General features: G+C 55.0%; 2 protein-coding genes across 2 annotated transcripts in view; both read left to right on the plus strand.

The window, feature by feature from the left end:
- Window positions 1-4,705: 4,705 nt before the first annotated feature.
- Window positions 4,706-16,639, plus strand: part of LOC138425516 (serpin B6) — a 36,061-nt gene continuing 24,127 nt past the window's right edge. Inside the window, exon 1 of the mRNA XM_069563490.1 lies at window positions 4,706-4,870. Within this exon, the coding sequence (XP_069419591.1) occupies window positions 4,706-4,870 (165 nt within the window). The remainder of the gene's footprint in view (window positions 4,871-16,639) is intronic.
- Window positions 4,781-13,058, plus strand: LOC138425517 (serpin B6-like). The gene is made up of 4 exons (XM_069563491.1): window positions 4,781-4,870; window positions 6,612-7,025; window positions 9,607-9,724; window positions 12,539-13,058. Exon 4 carries the CDS (start codon window positions 12,593-12,595, stop codon window positions 12,941-12,943), a length of 351 nt encoding a protein of 116 aa, XP_069419592.1. The 5' UTR covers window positions 4,781-4,870; window positions 6,612-7,025; window positions 9,607-9,724; window positions 12,539-12,592; the 3' UTR covers window positions 12,944-13,058.

Here is a 16,639-nt window from a genome sequence, read left to right on the forward strand (position 1 = left end):
CGGCCCGAATCGCCCCGCCCCTCCTGTTCGAGCCCCGCTATCCTGTCCTGCCGCCCCGCCCTCCGGCCCGGCCCCGCCCTCCGGCCCGAATCGCCCCGCCCCTCCTGTCCGAGCCCCGCTATCCTGTCCTGCCCGCCCCGCCCCTTCCCGTCTGCCCCGCCCCTACCGCTTGGCCCGCTACCTCCCGCTCGGCCCCACCCCTCCCTTCGGTCCGGCTCTCCGTTCCGGCCCTCCCCGCCCCTCCCCTCGGCCACGCCCCTCCCGCTAGGCCACGCCTCTCCCGCTCCGCCTTGCCCTCCGGCCCGGCCCGCCCCGCCCCTCCCGCTCGGCTCCGTCCCTCCCGGCTGGTCCCTCTCTCCGGTCCAGCCGGGTGCGGCCCGGCCCGCCCCTCTCGGCGGGGTATTTACGCCCGGCGCCTCCGTCCATGCCCAGCCCGCTCCGGCCGCGCTCAGGTACGTTTGGGGATGTTGGGGCCGCGGAACCGGCCTGCGGGCGAGGCGGGCGGCGGGCGGTTGCGGGGGCGCGTGCCGGGCTGGATTTTCTTTAGGATCAGGCGGCCGCGGCGGACGTGGCGACCCGGTGAGTGTGCCCCGGGACCGGAGGACCCGCATGGGGGCGGCGCCCAGCCTTCCCGGGCCCCGCGTGCCCAGCTACCCTCGGCGAGCTCCGGGTTCTGCTGGGAGTGGTCAGACTGTATGCTTCCCCGCTGGTGTGCTTTAGGGCCGAGGCGGAGAGGGCGTGTGAAAAGTAACCCTTGGATTGAGGTCCCCGTGAACAGGAGGGGCTGTCGTTATAAGTGTTCTGGGGCATGGTGTGTCCAGGATTCCCCTGCACCCTCAGCGTTATACCACCCCAGAGAAAGGCCATGGTTTCAGTCATACTGGCCATGTAAACTAAGTATTTGGAACCACATGAGGCCAGTTCCAGTCCTAAGTGTTGTATTGCAGCGCAGCTTCTGGCCTGATCACTCCAGTCAGTACAGTAGAGAGAAACGAGCATAAATGGAGCCACTGTTCTTTTCTGCTTGCACTAAGAGCGCACTAAATACACAAAGGGCTTGCTGTCAGACACCGGGAAGCCCACACACCTCGCCCACCACGCTTTCTGGACACGAGAAGAAGGAAAAGCGTGTGCAGTTCTATTCACCATTTATTGAACACCAACTGTGGGCCAGGCGTCAGTTGCCGTAACCCCCTCAGTGAACCTATAGAGTAGAAAGAACCGTCCGGATTACACATTAGATAACACACACACACACACACACACAGACCAGGCGGGGACAGCGCAGGAGCCAAGTCTCCAGTAAACCAGACTCTATGGGGATTAAGGCTCCCTCGATCCACCCCGGGGCTTCCCTAGTGGCGTTAGTGGTGAAGAACCCGCCCGCCAGTGCAGGAGACATAAAAGACATGGGTTTGAACCCTGGGTCAGGAAGGACCCCTGGAGGAGGTCGTGGCAACCCACTGCAGTATTCTTTCCTGGAGAGTCCCATGGACAGAGGAGCCTGGCAGGCTGTAGCCCACGGGGTCATGAAAGAATCGGACAGGACTTAGTGGCTAAACAGCAATTCTTAATTACACTGGAAACACTGGGGCACCACTTTGTAGCATCATTTGCACAGTGTGAAAAGAAATGGCGGTCTTACTTTGTCCCTATTGGAAATGAATGGTTCTCGAACAGTTCAAGTTTCTATTTGAAAAAGGAGGTTTTAGTTTGCTGTCCTCCCCTCTCTCTCTCTGTCTCGTATTTGGGGAGGGGGGGCTGCCACAGAGATGAGGGGTGGACTGCAGAGTCATGACCTGCTGCTCAGCTCTCACTCTGCTCCTTGGAGCCTAGCAGAACTAAGCTGCTTTTTAAATCAGCTCTTTCGGGAGCTGCTTTTGCTCCATTCTTTCCCATGTTGGACTACTTCCTTGATTCTGGCTGCTCTGCAGGTCAGCCGTCACAGAGTTTGCTAATTATGCTCATTTTGTGTTGTTTCTGATAGCCTTGTTCCTGAGTTGAGTCTGCAGGGCCTGAACTATCAGAGCAATTCCCACCAGCACTGAGGACCAGGACACTCCCGAGTCCCTGCCCGGGGGGCTCGGTGCCGCCTCTGGTGTTCTGTGTCAGTGCCCTGGGCAGTGCACGAAGCGGCGCTTCCTGTTTGATTTTGGGGCCTACATCAGCGTGGGCTGTTCACCTATCTCACAATTCATGTACTTTCTGCCATCAGAGTATCCTGAACAAACCTCTGGGCCTCACCTCTTCATTCCTTCCTTTTCAGTTTAGCGATTTTACAGGGAGTGGGTATGCTCTCACCTTTAATGACCATCAGCAACTGTTGTCAGTGCAGAAAAAGAACTATTACCAGCCTCGCTGTGGCCTTTGAAGACCAGTGACCTTCTGGTTTTCTCTGTATTAGTGTTAAGCTATTGGATACTAAGGCCTGTCCTGCAGGCTCAGTGGAAAGAATCCTTCTGCCAGGCAGGAGCCTCGGGTTCATCCCTGGGTCGGAAAGATCCCCTGGAGGAGGAAATGGCAAGCCACTCTAGTTTCTTGCCTGGAAAATCCATGGACAGAGGGGCCAGGTAGGCTGTAGTCCACGGAGTCACGAAAGAGTCAGACGTGACTCAGCTACTGAGCAAGAAACTGGATACTAAAGATGGAAGAGAATCTGTAGGGATAGTGTTTCCTCTCCTCTAGGTTCTTCCTGGCTGGTCGAATAATTAAATGGACCTCAGACAAATCGATAGCAGAATACCAAGCCCACTGAATCTTGTGCAAACCTCGAAGAAACAAGGCGCAAGAAGTGACCAGGCAGACAGCTTTGTGTGTGTGAAGATTTGACAGACGAGGGGGTTTGCCTGGGGCAGCAAGGTCGTGAAGTAACAAGTTTGCTGGTCTCTTGAACAGCCTTTTCAGCCTTTGTTCCCCTGTTAGGCCGTTAAGATGTCTCTCTACCTTCTGGTACAGGGAGGGTATTTCTACATGGAGATTTATTTTCAGCTCCAGGGGAAACAGAAGAAGAGTATGCTTTTTGCACCAGCTGTTTCTAAAGTCTCTTTCAGTTCAGTTCAGTCGCTCAGTCGTGTCTGACTCTTTGCGACCCCATGAATCGCAACACGCCAGGCCTCTGTCCATCTCCAGCTCCCAGAGTTCACTCAGACTCACGTCCATCGAGTCGGTGATGCCATCCAGCCATCTCATCCTTGGTCGTCCCCTTCTCCTGCCCACAATCCCTCCCAGCATCAGAGTCTTTTCCAATGAGTCAACTCTTCACATGAGGTGGCCAAAGTACTAGAGTTTCAGCTTTAGCATCATTCCTTCCAAAGAAATCCCAGGGCTGATCTCCTTCAGAATGGACTGGTTGGATCTCCTTGCAGTCCAAGGGACTCTCAAGAGTCTTCTCCAAAACCACAGTTCAAAGCATCAATTCTTCGGCACTCAGCTTTCTTCACAGTCCAACTCTCACATCCATACAGGACCACTGGAAAAACCATAGCCTTGACTAGACGGACCTTAGTTGGCAAAGTAATGTCTCTGCTTTTGAATATGCTGTCTAGGTTGGTCATAACTTTCCTTCCAAGGAGTAAGCGTCTTTTAATTTCATGGCTGCAGTCATCATCTGCAGTGATTTTGGAGCCCCCCCAAATAAAGTCTGACACTGTTTCCATTGTTTCCCCATCTATTTGCCATGAAGTGATGGGACCAGATGCCATGATCTTCATTTTCTGAATGTTGAGCTTTAAGCCAACTTTTTCGCTCTCCTCTTTACTTTCATCAAGAGGCTTTTGAGTTCCTCTCACTTTCTGCCATAAGGGTGGTGTCGTCTGCATATCTGAGGTTATTGATATTTCTCCCGGCAATCTTGATTCCAGCCTGTGCTTCTTCCAGCCCAGCATTTCTCATGATGTACTCTGCAAAGAAGTTAAATAAGCAGGGTGACAATATACAGCCTTGACGTACTCCTTTTCCTATTTGGAGCCAGTCTGTTGTTCCATGTCCAATTCTAATTGTTGCTTCCTGACCTGCATACAGGTTTCTCAAGAGGCAGGTCAGTGATCTGGTATTCCCATCTCTCTCAGAATTTCCCACAGTTTATTGTGATCCACACAGTCAAAGGCTTTGGCATAGTCTCTTTACTTCAGAGCAATCAGTGTGCTGCAGTGCAGTCTTTTGCGTGAGCTGTCCTGCACGCCATCAAGAGCACACATTACCTGGTACGTCCCCGTCCTCATGCAGGGAGCAGAAATCAGGGAGCTGATGCAGGGCCTGGAGCGGGGTTGCCAGCCTGCAGCCCTGCGGCTTCATGAGCTTTCCTTGGGCTCACCTGCTCTGTCTCTCCCAGGTCGGTGTCAGGCTCAGCTGTCATCCCTTCCCACCATGCACAGAAACCCTGAACCCTCGTGTACCCCAGCCCATTCCCACAGTGTCCTGTTCTAGACCAAACACCCTCCGTGGCAGGGCTGTCGACCTCCGAGGCAGGGCCCTGGAGGTGGACGTGGGCGCGTCCCAAGGCCCTTGTCCGAAGCAGGATCAGTAGGGCCTGGGCCTGGGGCAGCAGGGGAAACCCAGAGGAAACCGCGTTTTGTGCGACTACCTGCTTGCTGTTGAGGTAGAGCGTCAGTGCTAACAACAGTTAAGAGCAGCATGAGACGTGGTCGACCTGTGGCCTGAATTTGCATGACACTGATTTTAAATCCGTCCTTTCAGCCTGGCCACCATGGATGCACTGTCAGAAGGAAACGGCACCTTTGCCTTGACCCTCCTGAAAAAGCTGGGTGCGGACAACTCGAAAAATGTGTTTATCTCGCCCCTAAGCATCTCCTCTGCCCTGGCCATGGTCCTTATGGCGGCAAAGGGCAACACCGCAGCCCAGATGTGCCAGGTACGTTCGGGAAGCCGGTTGTGGGCGGCGGCTGATGCTCTTTCTTTGGTTGGTGAGCCCGGGTCCACGATCCGAATCTTACGGCCTTGCTTGACAGGCCTACTCCCCTGTCTGCCCCGTCCCTGCGCCCTCTCCAGTGTCTGTCTGGCATGTGGCCTGGGGCTCCTGACAGCGCAGCACCCGATTCCAGCAGGACAGGCTTGAACGAGCAAGCGTTCATCGAGCCTCTGCTCAGACCTGCTGCCCAAGGCCGTGCTGGCCGAGGCCCTTCCTGCCAAGATGCCCAGAGCCAGCCCAGGTAGGCTGCACAGGGTGTGGACGTCAGCTCCTGGGCCACAGTGGCGGCAGAGCACTGACCTCTGGCCCCTGGGGGTCACAGTCTTCCCGCATGTGGGGTGCCCTTACCCTTCCCAAGGTCCTGGGGTCCAGAGGGCCTCCAGGTGTAACAGAGTCCTGATCCCGCCCTTGAGCCTGGGCCGTGAGTTTGACCTCTGCCCTAAGGCCATCACTTTCAGGGTCCTGTGCCAGCTGGAGAGGCTGGGAGTGAGAAACACTTGCCCCCTCCACCCAGCAAGTGTCAGGACACAAATACGTGGGTGCTCCTGCTCAGTCATCTCTGACTGTTTGCTTCCCCGTGGACGGCAGCCCTCCAGGCTCCTCTGTCCATGGGGTTCTCCAGAAAGAACACTGGCGTGGGTTGCCATGTCCTCCTCCAGGGCATCTTCCCGACCCAGGGATGGAACCCACGAGTCTTGTCTCCTGCCCCGGCAGGTGGATCCTTTCCCACTGTGCCACCTGGGAGACACACGTATTCCCTTTAAGTCCTGCTGAAAAGGGAGCAGTCCCCTCTTGAGCTCGGCACTGTCTCCCCTCCCGCTGTCCCAGGCTCTGAAGGGGTCGCCCTCTCTCTGGGCACCTCCTGTGTAGATTCCGATTCCAGGGGGAGGGCCGGCCTTCCTGCCCTGCACAGCCCTCTCTCCAGGGCTCCCGCCCGACTTCCTCTCCTCCAGCAGTGGCGCCCCCGGCCCTCGGCCTCGGCCGGCCGCTGGGTGCAAAGCCCGTGCCCAGGCTTTAGCTATGTGTTACTGTGGATCGGTGCCAGACAGCTGTCTGGACCTTCTCTCTGTGGCTCCTGAACAGACCACCCACGACCGGGAGTGACCAGGACCATGCCTGGGACTCTGCGGCCTGGCCGCACGGTGCCTGCTGGGCTCCTCCTGGTCCAGGAGCGGCCCCGATCCGCTAGGCACTCTCCTCCATGTGTCCGCTCTGCCGCGTTGTCATGAGGCCGCAGCAGGATGGCTGGGCGTTTCTGCACCCTGGCAGCAGGGGGCAAGACTGGGAACGTGGAGGTGCCAGGCCTCTACGAAGGCCTGGGCCGGGAAGAGCCACTTCTCCTGTCTCCCGCTGGTTGGAGCCCATCCCGAGGACACTCCAGACCCGAAGACGTGGCCTGTTTGTGCAGAGACGGGAGGCCTGTCCGCGGTCCTGTCTGCAGGCAGACCGCGAGCACAGGGCCCTGGACTTTCCCAGGGGCATTTCTTCACCCGCCGTCGTGGCCTGAGCCCGAGCGGGAGACAGGCTGGGGGGCTTCCCAGAGCCACTGTGCCTTTATTTGCGTGAGTCTTGTTTCAAGCTGCGGTGAGGATCAGTGCGGTGCTTAGGCTGACTTTAGTGTTGTGTCCATTTCCTGTAGTCAGGGCGTACTGCAGTGGTGGGTTTTATCTGTTTTTGATTTCAGACGCTTTCTCTAAGCAAGTGCAGAGGTGAAGAACATGATGTCCACCAGGCTTTCGAGAGGCTTCTCAGTGAAGTTAATATGACCGGCACACAGTACTTGCTCAGAACCGCCAACAGGCTTTTTGGACAGAAGCCTTGCGATTTCCTCTTGGTAAGTCATACTCCCGATTGCCCGAAGCAGATAGAGACCAAAGTCCTGTGTAGTCGGGAGGCGGGCCTTGGGGTGCAGAGAGGCCTTGTGGGCTGCGACCCACACGGTGGGCGGGATGTGGGACCCCAGTCACGACCTCACGCTTCCTGGAACCGTTCGGTCATTGCCTGTAAGAGGAGCCCTGTAACAGCCCTGTTCACGTGTTCCTGAAGCTTCGATGAGTTGATCATCAGAGAACTAACACAGACCAGACCACACTTGCAGGTGAGCTGGCCCAAACAGGGGAGTGATCGAATAGAATATTTCTGATGTTGTTTTTCACACGTTGGAAGTTTTGGTGCATTGTGAGACTTGTTCAATTGTTTTATACATGTCAATAGTTTTGTCTTTTTTACTCTGGTTCTATTTAATTAGAGTGCTTCCATGGTTTTCAATTTTTTTCATACCCACCTCAAGTCATCTGTTAGTGTGTTCTTATTATGTAAAAACACAGACAAGGCCAGAGTCCTCCCAATCTCGTCCCCACCCTGCCCCCACACCCCGTATCAGGGCTTGGGCCCTGTACACAGAGAAAGTCTTTGCATCTTACTACCTTTGTGCCTATTGTGGTTCAGTCGCTGAGTCCTGTCCAACTCTTTCTGAGCCTGTGGGCTGCAGCAGGCCAGGCTCCTCTGTCCTCTCTACATCCCAGAGTTTGCCCAGAGTCATGTCCATTGAGTTGCTGATGCATCCAACCCCTCATCCTCTGTCGGCCCCTTCTCCTTGGCCTTCGATCTTTCCAGCATCAGGGTCTTTTCCAACGTGTTGGCTCTTCCTATCTGGTGGGCACAGGGATGGAGCTTCAGCCTCAGCAGCAGTGTGTGTCCGCCTCACCCTTTCTCAAGGTGGTGGGCAGCGTGCTTAGGAGTGGCTGTACTGAGACGCAGCCACCAGCCCCCGGGTGGGCGTGGGGTGGGGCCCAGCCCGGGCCGAGCCGGCAGGGACCGTGTGTGTGTGGTTCTGTCCTGTGTGTGCGTGCTACTCAGATGGACTTTAGAAGGAAGGGACAGAGGGAGGCTCTCAGATCCCAGTGAATTCTGCCTCATTCCTGCCCCGTTGGCTTCAGCCCTTCCCGTCGTCCTCAGGAAGGGTAGTGGGTGGGCACGTCCACCCTCTGCTCAGCGCTACACATGCTGAGCCTTTAACATTCTGATTGTTCATGAGACTGAGCAGCTTCGCTTATGGATGAAACATTTGGATCTTTTCTGAAAATTGCCTATTTATGTGTCCTTTGTGTAGTTTTACTTTTGGGATTTATGTGTTTTTTTTTTTTAACTGAGTTCTTTGTATGTTTAAGATAGCGATCTTATTCTGTTATATAACCTTTTTCATTATTTTTCACATTGTTTCAGACTCTAAATTAACTATTTTAAAACAGGTGGTGTAAAGTGAATGTAGTCAGCATGAGGTCAGATATTTGTACGGTTTGTACGGCTTGGTATGAATTGTTTTTACAACCTGGTTTACTTGTTTTGATCAGTCTTAGCTACATGCTAGTTTAATGTCATCTTTTTTTTTCAGTTCTCCCAGTTTATTGCTACCAACCCATCTCCCTCCACCCTCATGCCTGCGTGCTCAGGCATATAAGCCTGTGGACTGCAGCCTGCCAGGCTCCTCTGCCCATGAACTGTCCCAGGCAAGAACCCTGGAGTGGGCTGCCATTTCCTTCTCCTGGTACTGTCATCTTTGTGTAATCCTTAGATATTCAAAAAAGAAAAATTCCCAATAAACACAAAGAATTGGCTAATTTTCCTTAAGTTCCTTTCTTTTCTAGAGGATATTTGAAGAAAATCATTGATGTTTAAAGTGTTATTTTTATATGGGCTATAAAATAAAACATTCAAAATATTTGTCAGTTATTTCACAGTGATCGAGTGTTCCAAGGATCTAATACCAATCACAGTGTATGATTAGATATTCCTTTAGTTTGCTCTTTGACTGGTCATTATTACTAAACAGTAATTTAAGAAGCAGGCCCTTGTTTTCAGATGTGTTTAAAAGCTGTTGAAATCACCGAGGGTAAGATGAGGTATCAACTTGGAGGAGACCACTTTGCTTCCAGACTATTTTCTTAGACTGAGACACTCACGTCTTTTTCAAAAGCCCCGATAAAGAGTGGAGCAGTAGGTTGGCAGAGCCTGAATGATGTGAGGGTTCTATGAAATGAGGCACCAGGACCACGAGATGCAGGGTCCACGGTGTGGGGAGAACTCAGCCACGTGACATCGGACAGAGCCAATTCTCCCGGTCCTCAGAGCACCTCCGAGACGTAGCTACCACTGCGTCCTTGCTGCCAGGGGGCAAGGAACCAGAGAGACGCAGCGACCTTTCCAGGGTCACACAGGAGGGAAGCCCGGGACGCGTGCTGGTGGCAGTGTTGCCACGTTGCCCTGAATGGCTGTGTTGTTGTTGCTTAGTCTCTCAGTTGTGTCTGACTCTGCGACCCCAGGGACTGTAGCCCACCAGGCTCCTCTGTCCATGGGATTGTCCAGGCAAGGATACTGGAGTGGGTTACCATTTCCTTCTCCAGGGGATCTTCCCACAAAGAGATCAAACCCTCATCTCCAACATTTGCAGGCGGATTCTTTCCACTGTGCCACCTGGGAAGCCTGAGCTTTACTCAGTTATTTATTCAGTGTAGCTGAAAACTGAGAAAGTGGATTGAAGGTTAATTGCTAACATTCCTTTGTGCATTACACAAGTAACCGTCGAATGATCAGTGTCGAGGTTATGCGTGGTGAAGCAGTCAGCCGTTGGCGTTGTCTGTTTCTGTAGCCATGTGATTCTGTCATTCCGTCTCTCCTAGTCTTTCAAAGATGCCTGCCGCGTGTTCTACCAAGCAGAGGTGGAAGAGCTGGACTTTGTCAGCGCTTCGGAGGAGTCCAGGAAGCACATGAACACCTGGGTAGCTGAAAAGACAGAAGGTGAGGACGTGTCACTACTTCTGTTTGCACAGTATTTGAATCGGTCTTATTTTCCATCAGTTCCTTCTCAAGACCATCGAATGTAAACAAAAATGGCTTTTTTCTCTAAAGACCTGGAACTTTCAAATCCACTTCTGAAATTTAATCAGCAAACAATTTCTCTAGCTTTCCCCCTCCTCATCAATATTCGGTGCACCTCTTCCAGAGCAATCACACTCTGACTTTTGGCTGTTGCTGTTAATGTTCCTATAGTCTGCCTTTTCACAAAGGGCGGAAGGCAGACTCTGGATGCGGCGCCACCTCCCTGCCCGTCCAGCAGAGCACGTGCTCTGCGGGTCGCTGAGCATCACTGCAGGACACGCGGTCAGGCCCTGGGCCACCTGCGCTTATCCGTTTCCGTGCTCTCCACACTGGCTTCGACCTCTCCCCTTCAGGAGGGTCCCCTCACACTGTAGACCGAACATTCCTTTTTCTGCAACTGTGAATGATTCTGCCCTTATTATTTGTTCATTTATGTGTTTTATGCAACTCATGGTATCTTTCTGAGCAGAGACTTGAAGGTTTTTGTCCCTGATTTTGCTTTCAGGCCAGGCTCCCTGCATGGGTTTCCCTGGTGGCTCAGATGGCAAAGAATCACCTGCCAGAGCAGGATAGGCGGGTTGGATCCCTGGGTCAGAAAGATCCCCTGGAGGAGGAAATGGCAACCTGCTGCCGTATTCTTGCCTGGGGAACCCCAGGACACAGGAGCCTGGTGGGCTACAGTCCACGGGGTCGCAAAGAGTGGGACCCAACTTATCGAGTAAACAGACAACTCGCTGCACGTGGTTGTCTGGGGGACAGTGAACCCTCTGGTCTGGGCACTGACTCCTCCAGGGGACGGGCCAGTAACTACCCTGCCCAGCACCTCCACCAGGAAACCCTGTTAGCTAACTGGTCCTTTAAATCTTCCGTGCAGGTAAAATTAGAGACTTACTCCCTGAAAATTCACTTAACCCCATGACACGTCTGGTTCTCGTGAATGCCATCTACTTCAAAGGAAACTGGGATGAACAGTTTAACAAAGAGTTCACGCAGGAAAAGCCATTCAGAGTCAGCAAGGTGAACAAGAATGTTTCATAAAGCGAAGGAGGTTTTAGAAACAGTCCCTGGGGTCCCCTTGCTTTATGGATCGTGCCAGAAGGCTGACCTTCAGGAACTTGAGCCTCTTGTGGCCTTGGCGGCCCAGATGTGGATCCGGGCAAACCCTGGCTTCCTCTCCCCATGCTCCTCCTCTGCTGTGTCATCAGGGGTGGTCTGTGCGGAGGGTGTACCGTCTTGTATTACACATCCCACGGGGCAGCTCGCAGGTCTCTGGGCCTGCTAGAGCCCCCGAGACCCAGTTTAAACTCCAGACTGTAGCTGTGACGCTCATGGTCCTGGATCCTACCGTCTGACCCCTCCCGTCAGGCGCTACCTACACAGACGCCTTTCTCTGCGGGGCGTCCAGGAGCCTCCCTAGCGGTCTCCACGGCCCGGGTTCCTGGTTCCCGTGTCCCTCCTCTGACTCTCACAGAGCCCATGGCCTCTCACAGTGGCTCTGACCCCCCAGAGCCCCTTGGGCCCATGTGCAGGACCCGGGAGGTTACTTGGAAGTTTTCCTGAGGACGGTGGCTGGGCTGAGAGTGGCAGGGGTAGGAAGCACAAGTGAGCTTGCCTTGTGGTTTTCTGATCCTTGTATCTATTTACTCGGCTGTGCGGGGCTCCTTGCCGCTCAGCCTTTCCTGCCGCTGCCGAGGCGGAGGCCCTCTGGGCTCGGGGCTCGGGCTTCTCCTGCTGGTGCTTCTCCTGGTGCGGAGCTCGGGCTCCTGGCCTGTGACCGCAGGAGCTGCGGCTCCCGGGCTCTCAGCCCAGGCTCAGTAGCTGTGGCCCGTGGGCTTAGAAGCCCCTGGGCTGTGGGGTCTTCCCAGACCAGGGCTGGAGCCTGTGTCTCCTGCATTGGAAGGCGGGTTATTTGCCCCTGAGCCACCAGGCGGCCCTGTTGTCTTTAAAACCAGAGCCCACATGGTTGTTGATGGTCAGCTGTGGGCGGGAAGGCCAGGCGCCCAGGACACGGCGGGATGAGTGGTGTCGCCATGAGCAGAAGTGGGAACATACAGATGGAGCAGGCGGAGGGGACACGAGCCGCCAGTGTGCGAGCCGAGCTGGAGGCTCCTTTGCGTCCAGATGAGGATGTCAGGCAGGTAGGCGCCGGGGGCGAGGTCCTGCCGGGAACGTCCGAGTGGAGCCCTCCTGGGTCAGCAGGAGAACAGCATCCGAGGCCTGAGTGCCGGGAACCAGGGGTGGGAGCTGGAGCCGTGCAGACGACCTGACGAGGCGGAGCTGAGGGGCGTCTGAAGACAAGACAGAGTGTGTGGGCGCAGGGGCCCGGCTCTGATGACTCGTCCCGCGTGTCCACAGGTCTTGTTTCAGTTAACGTTTATCCATTTCCTTTATAGAATGTGGAGAAACCTGTGCAAATGATGTTCAAGAAGTCCACCTGTAAAATAACCTACATTAGAGTAATAAGCACCCAGATTCTGGTGCTTCCCTACGTCAGCCAAGAGCTGAACATGGTCATCCTGCTGCCCAGTGAAAGAACTGACTTGAAAAGGGTAACCAGGCAGCCGTGGCCTGGGGCTCTGGTCTCGTCCGCATCCCTGCTGAGCACTGGGCTCCGGGAACTCGTGTGCAGCCGGCAGGCTACCCCTGGGTCGCAGTGCACGTTGTGTGGGTCACAGCGGACTATTCTGGGGCAGGGCTGCTGCAGACCCTGAGATCTTCTACCTTCTCCTCCAGGTGGAAAAAGCCCTGACCTACGAGAAATTCGTTGCGTGGACGAAGCCAGCTCTCATGGAAGAGAAGGAGGTGGACGTGTTTCTTCCCCGGTTCACTCTGGAGGAGAGTTACGACATGGAAGAGTTACTCCAAGAACTGGGCATGACCGACGCCTTCGCGGAGGCCCAGGCTGACTTCAGCGGGATGTCGTCCCGGCGAGGCCTGCACCTGTCCAAGGTCGTGCACAAATCCTTCATGGAGGTCACCGAGGAGGGCACGGAGGCCGTGGCTGCCACAGGGGCGGCGGTCATGACGCGCTCCCTCAGCGCTGGGCCCCAGTTCTGTGCCGACCGCCCCTTCCTCTTCTTCATCCAGCACGGCAACACCGGGGCCATCCTGTTCTGCGGCCGCTTCTGCTCGCCGTGACGAGGTGTGGGGGCCCCCTGGTGCTCCTCTCTGCTCTCCCTGATCTCTGCGAAGAGCCTGGAACCCAAAGTGACCTTAGCGAAGGTCCACAAATAAAGGGCTGCTTTGGACCGCCTGTGTGTGTGTGTCTGCGTGTGTGTGTGTGTATCTGTGTGTGTGTATCTTTGTGTCTGTGTGTGTGTGTGTCTGTGTGTATCTCTGTGTCTGTGTGTGTGTGTGTCTGTGTGTGTGTCTCTGTGTGTCTGTGTGCCTGTGTCTTTGTGTGTCTGTATGTATCTGTGTGTCTCTGTCTGTGTGTCTCTGTGTGTCTCTGTCTGTGTGCCTGTGTGTGTGTGTGTCTGTGTGTGTGTGTGTCTGTGTGTATCTGTGTGTCTCTGTGTGTGTGTGTGTCTGTGTGTGTATGTCTGTGTGTGTCTGTGTGTGTCTCTATGTGTCTGTGTCTGTGTGTGTGTGTTTTCATGTCCCGTGCCTTCTCAGAGCTGCAGCTGCAATTGGAGATGGGCACTCGGTGGTCCTGCCAGTGGGGAGCACTGGCTCCTGCTCTCTGGGTCCTCCCTCCACCCGCCCCGTCCAGGTCCTCGAGGAGCGTGCTCTGCTCCAGGCCTGGAAGGATGAGCGGGCTTCCCTGTCTCCTCTGCTCAGTGGCCCTGCTCCTGAGACCAGAGTGAAGCAGAGGCTACGGCAGACACGGGGAGGGGGAGCGGGCCTCAGAGACCCCCGAATGTGAGCTCTCCATAAACCAGGAGAAGAAGGGAGGGCCGTGGACCCAGACCGGGAGAAGTCCATCCCCGAGCCACTGTGTCTGCATTGGAGGGTCTGTGGTCAGAGGCCTGTTCAAGTGCTTGACCGTCCATACTCTGAGCATGTTCAGTTGCGCCCGGGGTCAGAGATGAGCAGACAGGCCCTGTTCACGAGATGGGGGCGTTTCAGACCACGTCATGGAAGCACGCCGGGTGACTTTCCATCCTGCCGCTGGTTCTGGAGAGAAAGAGGTGGCTACGGTTTCAACCAGTCCATCCTAAAGGAAATCAGTCCTGAAGGTTCAGTGGAAGGACTGATGCTAAACGTGAAACTGCAATACTTTGGCTCCTGATGCGAGGAGCTGACTCACTTGAAGAGCCCCTGATGCTGGGAAAGATTGGAGTCGGAGGAGGAGGGGATGACAGAGGATGAGATGGTTGGATGGCATCACCGACTCGATGGACATGAGTTTGAGTAACTCCGGGAGTTGGTGATGGACAGGGAGGCCAGGCGTGCTACAGACCATTGGCTCCCAAAGAGTCGGACACGACTGAGCGACTACACTGCACGAAGCTTTCTGCAGCCGCCCGTGTTCCCTGCTGAGACGTGGGGCCCGCGCCCAGCCGATGCTGAGGTTTGGGTGGAGAGCGATGCGGGGTCCACTGGCCTCCCTGTGGCGTCATCAGGAGCTGGGCTCCCTCTAACCTAATGGTGTGACCCACATTCTCAGCCTGTCTCTAGTCCGCTGTCTCTGTGTGCCCAAGTCAGCACCTGAGCCATGGGGAGAGACAGGCTACAGAGACGCTGCCCTTGGGAGCGGGCAGCGGGGCCAGTGGCGTCAGCGCCCGCCTTCCCCCAACCTGTGCCCACTGTCGCCTGAAGTGAGCTGTCTGTCCAGCCAGGGTCCGAGGCGTCTGTCCTTCGTCCCCATCAGGCCATCAGCAGGGACCTGTGAGGATGGACGCCGTGGTCCCGGGTGTTACAGAGCCTGTCACGCAGCTCGGCCTCTGCCCTTCTCTCTCTCAGCCTGACCTACTGTGCTACATGTTGGGCAGTTTCCTCAAACTAGATTTTTCAATTTGATCTTATTAAAATTTTCAATAGAATTGCCTTATAATATCCCATGCGTTTGTCATCAATAAACTCGGAATTCCTGTCCTCGTCATAGTCCTTCCCTGGTGGCTCAGGCCGGGAAGAGTCGCCTGCAGTGCGGGAGACCGGGCTTCGGTCCCTGGGTTGGGAAGGTCCCCGGGAGATACTGGCTCCCCACTCCAGGATTCTGGCCTGGAGAATCCCACAAACTCGGGGTCGCAGAGAGTCAGACGTGACCAAGCCACCCTCGCCATCACTTACCGTCCTCCCGGTTAATCTTGTCTGTGACCAGCTCTGGCTTCAAGGAGGGGTGGCCGGTGGGCCTCCCTGGGCCCCCGAAAAGGACCCCTGTCTCCGTGCTCTGCTATCATTGTCTTCAGAGTCTTCACAGCTTTTGAGCAGAGGGTCCTGCATTCTCATTTTGCACCAGCCCTGCAGATTACGGAGCCAGTCCTGCCGTGGACTACAGAATTTTTTATGGAGAAAAATAGTCTTTTTTCAGATGCTGAGTACCAGGTAAGCGCAAAGCAAATCCTGCGAAATGGAAGATCTTCTGAATCCAAACTGTTCACATTAAAATATATAGACATTTTGGTTGGGATATTTCTATAGTTGGCTTTTCAACTCCACACAGCCTGTGTTTCCATGAGAGAGAGAGATAGCACAGTTCAGTCACTCAGTCGTGTCTGACTCTTCGCACGCCCATGGACTGCAGCATGCCAGGCCTCCCTGTCCATCACCAACTCTCGGTACTTACTTAAACTCATGTCCACCGAGTCAGTGATGCCATCCAAGCATCTCATCCTCTGCCGTCCCTTCCCCTCTTCCCTTCAGTCTTTCCCAGCATCAGGGTCTTTTCCAGTGAGTCAGATCTTCGCATTATGTGGCCAAAGTATTAGAGTTTCAGCTTCAGCATCAGTCCTTCCAATGAACATTCATGACTGATTTCCTTTAGGATGGAATGGTTGGATCTCCTTGCAATCCAAGGGACTCTCAAGAGTCTTCTCCAACATCAGCGTTCAAAAGCATCACTATTTGGTGCTCAGCTTTCTTTATGGTCCAGCTCTCCCATCCATACATGACCACCAGAAAAACAAGGTGCCCAGTGTGACAGTTAATTTTGTGTGTTGCCTTGACTGGCTCAGAGGACCAGTTAATTGGTCTAACACCCCTCAAGGTGCTGCCCTGAAGGTAGTTTTTACGGGAAATGAGGAATAAATGAATCGACTCTCTGTAAGGCAGACTGGCCGCCAGCACGTGGGGGGGCCTGGTCTAGTCAGCTGACAGTGACTGAGGTCCCCTAAGGAGGAGGCGCTTTCCTCCAGAGGCCTGTGGACTCAGCTGCACAGAGCGCTTCCCTTCCCCCACCTCCTGCAGCAGGCACAGGCTCCCCTCCCTTCCTCTCTCTGTGTTCAAACCTCAGAAACCGCCAGAAAGTGGTGGCTGTCTGCTTTAGCGCCTGCACTGCCCAGCCCTGTAGTCCCACTCCTCACTCTCAGCCTCCCGGAAGGAGGGCCTGACGGTCCTGGCAGCCCGCTCTGCCTGTACTTGCAACATTCCTTGGCTATCTGAGGTCACAGGTGCAGGTGGCATGTCCCGCCCTCCTGGGAAGGAATAGTTATCCTCCTCTTCCGAGCCAGCGTCCTCGGGTCAGTGTCCCTCTGGCCTTTGGCTCACCCTCAGTGCTCCTTGGGCTTCCCGGGTGAGGAATCCGCCTGCCAATACAGCAGATGAAGGGTGATCCCTGGGTCGGGAAGGTCCCCTGGAGGAGGAAATGGCCACCCCTCCAGGATTCTTGCTGGGAAACCCCGTGGAGAGAGGAGCCTGGTTGACTACAGTCCATGGGGCCGCAGTGTTGGACAC

The sequence above is a fragment of the Ovis canadensis genome, chromosome 20 (genome assembly GCF_042477335.2).
Source record: "Ovis canadensis isolate MfBH-ARS-UI-01 breed Bighorn chromosome 20, ARS-UI_OviCan_v2, whole genome shotgun sequence".
Taxonomy (NCBI): Eukaryota; Metazoa; Chordata; class Mammalia; order Artiodactyla; family Bovidae; genus Ovis; species Ovis canadensis.

What these genes read in the sequence shown, in the direction of transcription:
- LOC138425517 (XM_069563491.1), top strand. Translation starts at nt 12,593, where the DNA reads ATGGAAGAGAAGGAGGTGGACGTGTTTCTTCCCCGGTTCACTCTGGAG.